The 6,795-nt window shown below is 34.6% G+C and overlaps 1 protein-coding gene across 4 annotated transcripts; it reads right to left on the minus strand.

Annotated features, from left to right (window-relative positions):
• Positions 1-318: 318 nt before the first annotated feature.
• LOC123888588 (U-box domain-containing protein 33-like) lies at positions 319-6,573 on the minus strand. 4 transcript variants are annotated; one of them, XM_045937662.1, is made up of 9 exons: positions 5,711-6,573; positions 5,063-5,184; positions 4,865-4,992; positions 4,373-4,477; positions 3,539-3,977; positions 2,945-3,085; positions 2,198-2,725; positions 1,245-2,009; positions 319-760 (listed from the first exon to the last, which is right to left on the minus strand). In XM_045937662.1, exons 1-9 carry the CDS (start codon positions 5,928-5,930, stop codon positions 578-580), a joined length of 2,631 nt encoding a protein of 876 aa, XP_045793618.1. In that variant the 5' UTR covers positions 5,931-6,573; the 3' UTR covers positions 319-577. The 4 variants fall into 4 exon arrangements, with proteins under 4 accessions (XP_045793618.1, XP_045793621.1, XP_045793619.1 ...); XM_045937665.1 differs by having other exon boundaries at positions 4,865-4,986; positions 5,711-6,529; XM_045937663.1 differs by having other exon boundaries at positions 2,945-3,082; positions 5,711-6,524.
• Between the last annotated feature and the right edge of the window lie 222 nt (positions 6,574-6,795).

Below are 6,795 nucleotides of genomic sequence, written 5' to 3' on the forward strand. Positions count from 1 at the left end.
ATTAAAAGAAAAATTAATTATTTGAAATTGAAGTTGATTACAACGAGCTTAAGATATACTTTATATATAAGCTAATTAATCTTAACCAGCTTTCAACTTTCCAACTATTTAAACAAACTCTTAACATATTGAACATATCATTGAAAAGATTGAAAAGGTTAAATGCATCTACATGTCCATTGCAATGGTGCAATAAAAAAAAAAAAAAAAAACCTTGCAAGGTAGATATTTGTACATTGTTTATTTCAACGAAATTTGCATGAATAATAATGTTATGGAATTCACAATTACATTATATTACCAAAAAAAGAAAGATAATCACACAAAAAACTGAATTGATATTATGATATATGTATGTTATGTATACAATGATTGAAGATAACCACGTTAACACCTATACAAAACAATATATATAGGTATCTCCACTTATAGCACTATATAAGAAACAAAAAAAAGAAAGAAACAAAAGTGTAAAAAGAAAAATATATAATGCCATATTTCTTTCCTAGACATATGCTATAAACAGCTAGATATACAGTTTAACGAAAATGGGCAACAGGAAAAGTAATAAGCTTGATCAGTGGCTTTGAAGCCAATCCTGGATCGCCGAGCGAAGACCGCGGTTGGGGACAAGATTCTGATGTGAAAGCGTACTATTTGTCATCGGTGAAGTGTCATGACCACTGTCGAGCCATCCTCGGATAGCCTCCGCTTCGTAAGTAAAACCATCTGCAGCTACATGTGGATCTCGCATGACTTCCTGCATAAGTATTCGAATATGAAGTTTTTTAAAAAAGCACAATATAGGATGAATTCATTCGCGGGATCACAGATTTTGATTGCGGTCGACATCCTAAAACATCATGAGGACATAGTCCTGTTTGGTTTGAAAAAAACATTTTTTTTATTTCTATCTTCTATATAAATTTCTGAAACCAAATAAGCTATAGGATATGTATGAATTCACTTATCTGAGCTTATCTAAGCACTCATGAGACTGTAAACTGTATGACTTGTACATAAACTGTTTTCAGGTTTTTTAATAAGTTCTCCGGGAAAGCTTATGATAACAACTTATACCTTATATGAAAACAATTTGACTTTATTATTGTTATAGAAATAGTTTATACATAAGCACTTAAATGATAAACACCTATACTATAAGCACTTAATTAAGCTGTTCATCCAATAAGATGAGCTGAAATTGGCAAACAAAGGAAATGAGAGCCGGTTAGTGTAGTTACCTGGAAGATTGGACAGATAAAATATGAAGGAGGTTGGTGAGGCCCTTCAGAACTTAGACCAAAGGAGTTTGTGCCTCCAGAAGAAGCCCTCATTGCATCCAATATCCTCCAGACATCTGAATGAAGGTCCGGACGACTCTTCCTATTCATCTCACAACACCGCAAAGCCAAGTGAGCCAACTGCTCAGCCTGCACAAATGGCCAGTCTCCAGCCAAAGGATCCAATAAAGATGTCAACTTTCCGGTATCTACGGCATATTTCACTTCCTTAGTTATTCCCAAAGCTGGTCTCCCGGTCAACAATCTCAACAATATGATTCCAAATGAATAAACATCTGACTTTGGAGTGAGTTCACCGGAAGCAAGGAATTCCGGATCCATATAGACAAAAGTCCCTTTTGGATCGGTTTTCCAAAACAGTGTGTTATTATTACTAGAATTCTCGTAATTTGATAATATGCGACAGATTCCAAAGTCGCTAAGCTTACTGACAAGGTTTGCATCTAGGATGATATTGGAGGGTTTCAAGTCACCATGTACTATGCTGTGAGGTTTACTCGAATGAAGAAAGATAAGAGCGGAGCAGAGTTCTGCAGCAATACGAATCCGCGTTTGCCATGATAATGGAGGTGTGTTATCCTTGCAGGCAAGACGGTCTTCAAGACTTCCATTTGGTAAATACTCATAGACAAGAGACCAAGATTCTGGACAGGCTCCTATAAGAGTGATCAGATTGGGATGCCTTAGCTTACTCAATACATCCACCTGATACAAAACCATAAAATGGTGTCAAAATCATTATCCTTTTTCCTACTAAAATGGATCATCACTATTCTTCCCTTGAGAACTGGAAGGTTAAGACAAAAAGAAAATGCTACAGACCAAAATTAGTATTGTTGATCAAAATAACGTAATTTTTAAAACGATCACAAAAACAGTCAAGCCATCCTCACCTCCTGCTGAAACTCCAATGGTCCTTGCATGCTGTTGGCGTGCAACACTTTTATAGCGACTTCGGTGTGACGGAGGAGACCTTTAAATATATTTCCATATCCACCTTCTCCGATCTTTAGGGATGGATTGAAGTTACTTGTTGCTTCTTCAATTTCTGAAAAAGAGAATTCTGAGAACAATTGAGCAACGTAGGAGCTCGAGCCCTCGCCTTGTTTTTTCCTCAGATCTTCAGCCTCTCTCAATGCATTATCGCGTTGCATCTGCAACTCATCTCGTTCATTCTTGTAGCTTTGTAACAGTTCCACAGCCGATATAATCTTCTGTTCCAACTCCTGTATCATAACTTCAGACGATGCAAGTTGACTCTCTAGTGATGACTTCAGATCCAGGGCAAGTTGGAGTTCTTCATTAACTTTGTCTCTCTGCCTCATCACACTCTCAACTTCTTCTTTTTCCTTTTCTAGTTCTTCCTCCACCATTTTCCTCTGATTCAACTCCTCTGTATATAAGCTTTCGGAAGCTTTAGCCTGTTGATTGGGTGGTTTAAACATTGAAAAGGATTAGAGGGTGTATCAAGTTGCGATATCGACACAATGATGCTTAATTCTTTAAATCATCTTAGATTCCGTTTGACAAGACTTATTTTTTACTTCTCCTTAAAAGTAGTTAGGCCAAAAAGTATTTCTAAAAAGATCTTAAGTTAAAAGGGAGCGCTTATCTTTTATGTATAAAAACAGAATAATTACCCGGCGTATAGCTTCAATGGCATCTTTTTCAGCTTTCCCGCGTCTGAAAGTTTCTTGATATGCATGTCGAGTAGCATTATTAGCCTCAGACATAGCCTGTTCAAGTTGGTCATAGAGCGTATCGTTTACTCCACCATCCTGCTAGTGTTCAATTACATCATTCACAGCATCAGCATAAAGTTCAGCTATTAATATTATATCAATCCAAATCTAGAAATTTAAAATGTCACATCACTTGCTGATAAAGGATAGATATGCAAATAGTCTCAACTAACATTCAGTTAGTTGTAATTAATTATAACAGATTATAACTAACCTACAACTGTCAAAACTGTAGCTATAACAGTTTTGACAGCTCAGCTCTAACTAACTTGTAACTGCCAAAACTGAGTGTATAACAGTTTTTAACAGCTCAGCACAAAGCTCTATCTAGAAGCTTCCCTTTCCCTTCGTTAGATATTAGATTAGTGCTCTCTCTCTAGTAGTTTAGAAATTCCAACACTTGCTAAAAGTCATTACATAAAAATAGCATACGCTTCATAGCAGACAGTAGGCACAAACAATACCGAAAGAATAAAAAGAATATATTTGTACCAGGACACTTGGAGGCGATATACGATGGAGATCCTCCTTTATATCCAGCCGACTAAAAGTCAAGTCTAATGCATTCATACTGCTCTCGGCGACCAAATTTGGGGTCACTGCTGGTTCAACTGCACTATCAGAGAATGTCGACAAACCTGAAGGACTCGTCCTTGAAATCGTATCGGAGTCATCAGAACTTACTTCTGTACCTCGCCTGTTAGAAGGAGTTGAAAACCCTTCAGTGTCATTTGGAGAAGATATGCTTGCTCTCTGTACATCATTGGCAGACCTCGCTCTGCGAAATAACTCTTGAATAGAACTACTTGAATCTGTCCTATGATTCTGCCCCAATGTAATAGATTGAGATCTCAAAGATCTCACAGAGTTTGGCACTTGTGGTGTCAAAGGAGATGCAATCTCTACGTTTCGTTCATCTAAACTACGATCCCTGCATTGATATGATATTTACATCAGTATTCCAGAACGAAAAAAGGAATAAAAACGAAAAAAAATCAATGACGGAAAACTGTAAAAAAGACAACTTATGTAAATTAATATCATAAAAGTTGTTACTTCACTCTGTTTGGATAAACAATTTAATTAAGCGCTTATAATGTAAGTGTTTATGTATAAGTTATTTCTATAACAAAAGATAAAATAAAGTCAAATTGTTTTCATAAGCTATATTGGAGAGCTTGTGGCAATCAGCTGAAAACATCATATATGACATAAGCTTTTTCCACAAGTTCTCCCAAATAGTCTCACAAATGCTTATGTTAGTAGATGAGTCAAATAAGTCAATCCAAACAGACATTGATATTGATATATTAGGAGGCCTCGTACCTTGTGTGTATAAGGTGGCCTTTGCAGATAAACTGTATATGGCAAGAAGCTGGAGCTTGTTCGCATACATAGATGGCTTTCCTAGATCTGAGGTCCATCATTCTCCTGTTATGTCATGCAAGCTCGTTGAAAAACATAATGTTGACTTCACTAAAAACAAATATAAAGATTGGAATTCTCAATTCTTAATAATACACAAATCGTTTATCATCACAGCGTATGCAATAAAGCATACTTTCAGTAAAGTTACAAGTGAGCCTGGATTGAGAAAGGAATATGATTGTTTCGTGCAACCAAATACCATGAGAGGCAACAAAAATGAAGGGGAGTGATGTAACTTCATAGCTATGAAAGTCATTGAACTAGTTATTGAAAACAGAAAATGCTTAAATATACCATTTTCAATACTTTCACGTTATCATCATAAATTTAGCGAAAAAATGAAATAATAACAACTTAGTTTCTGGAGGGTTTTATTATCTGGCTTTTTACCTAGAATAATTCTTATCAGATGCTGCTCCCATAATAAGCTTCCGGATACCATTCTGGGAGATAAGTTCTATAATTCCTTTTTCAATGTTATCCATTTCAATATGCAGTTTTTCTGCTCGCACCTGTATCTGAAACTTATTAGTGATATATTAACACTAATCAAAATTTAAAAGCATATAGCATCACAGTAACAGTTACCCCCATCCGCTGACAGATACGAAGATATTCATCCAGAGTCTTATGCATGTTTTGCCTTTCAATTTCCCGGAAAGCTTGGACTTCCTGATCTTTCAATGAACTTGCAGGAAATTTAGCACCCACTATAAACATATAAAAAATAAAATTATAAACCACTATAAAAAAAGTAAATTCAAATTTCATTAGTTATCATATATTATATACAGTTTAATTTGGTTCTTTAAATTAACACAGTCTACTACACGGATAAACTGAAGCAATACATCACATGATAAATTTGACAAATTCAACCTTTAAATATTAAAATTTAAATGACATGTGAATATTTCATGGCCCTTACTTGGATTTACTTTAAAATCACTTGATAATTTCAAAAAATATTGATCTTCAAAGACATATATACCAGAAATTGAGTCTCTTAGATTGGGCCTAACTCAACCTTACAAAACCGGCTTGTAAGGTGAGGATTGCCTCTAGTTTATAAACATATATTCAGACCATCTGATGTGGGACTTCTTACCAGAGTCCAAATTTAGACAATTCAAACGGTGTAAAATTTAGAGAAACATAGTATACACAAACACATGCTGCAAAAACATAGACAAAAGCATAGTATTCTATACACAGATATGCTACAAACAAACTTACTCAAAGGGATCATTGTTGCAGGCACATGAACATAAAGGATACAGATCTTCTTTCCTCCAGAATTCTGTATTGCCCATATCAAATTCAATTTACTCTCTTTTACATCCTTTGACACAGCAACATAGATTGCCTCATTAACCACACCTGTATTGGGTTCCTCTTCAATTTCTCCCCCGACTTCGCGAACCGAACTCACAGAACCGTTTCTTTGTATTGCCATACTAAGTGATTCACAATTATTCAATCATACAAACAAAAACAAAAAGAATTCAACTTTCTCTCTCCTTTTTCCTAAAAAACAAAAAACTCAACTTTCTCACTCAATTGCAATGATTGTAATTATCAATATGCAACAAAAACACACCCTTTACTATAACCCAGAAACTCAATCATCAAAATTTCCTTTTTTACTATCAACCCAGAAACTTAATCAACAAAATCTCACAAACCCACCAACAATTTTTCTATAAAACACAGAAAACCGAACAAAAATTGAAACTTTGTGTATCTATCAATTGCAAAAATCAAATGGGATCATAAAGAATAATTTCCCTTAATAGCAAAAAAAGCAAAAGAAAAAACTTAACTTTATCTTTAAGCCTCACTCACTTAACAGTGGTAAACACAGAATAGTTGAGAGAGTGATATGGGAAAACAATGAAAAGGAGAAGAACCTTTGATGGTGTTTTGGGATATGTAAGGGTCTCTCCTTAAAATTAGTACATGTTTTGCTTCCTATGAAAGAACAAACTTGTCTTAACCTTAAAATCAGTCTAGCGTATAAAAAGAAGTAACCGATATTAATAAAGATCTTGTGTTGCGGTAAAAGAGAGAGAAATTTTGTAATGTACTCTAGAGTCCATAGTACTAGTATGTGTTAAATTTTTGAGGTGACTTATTCAAACACACAAAATTAACACAATTTTTTTTACTCATGTAAAATGAGGTTTGTAAAAAATATTAAAAAAATTAAAAAAATATATTTATTGTATTTTTGTTAAATAAATGTGTTTACATAACATTTTCCTAAATTTTTTTATGATCGAGTTCGAACCTCGACTACTGTATAGTATATTTTAAATTTA

This window comes from Trifolium pratense, linkage group LG6, assembly GCF_020283565.1.
Source record: "Trifolium pratense cultivar HEN17-A07 linkage group LG6, ARS_RC_1.1, whole genome shotgun sequence".
NCBI classification, from domain to species: Eukaryota; Viridiplantae; Streptophyta; class Magnoliopsida; order Fabales; family Fabaceae; genus Trifolium; species Trifolium pratense.

Coding starts and splice junctions, on each gene's coding strand:
- LOC123888588 (XM_045937662.1), bottom strand. CDS start 5,930: ATGGCAATACAAAGAAACGGTTCTGTGAGTTCGGTTCGCGAAGTCGGG. Junction 5,185..5,710: donor TGCAACAATGATCCCTTTGA/GTAAGTTTGTTT, acceptor ATATGTTTATAG/TGGGTGCTAAATTTCCTGCA. Junction 4,993..5,062: donor GTATCTGTCAGCGGATGGGG/GTAACTGTTACT, acceptor AATAAGTTTCAG/ATACAGGTGCGAGCAGAAAA.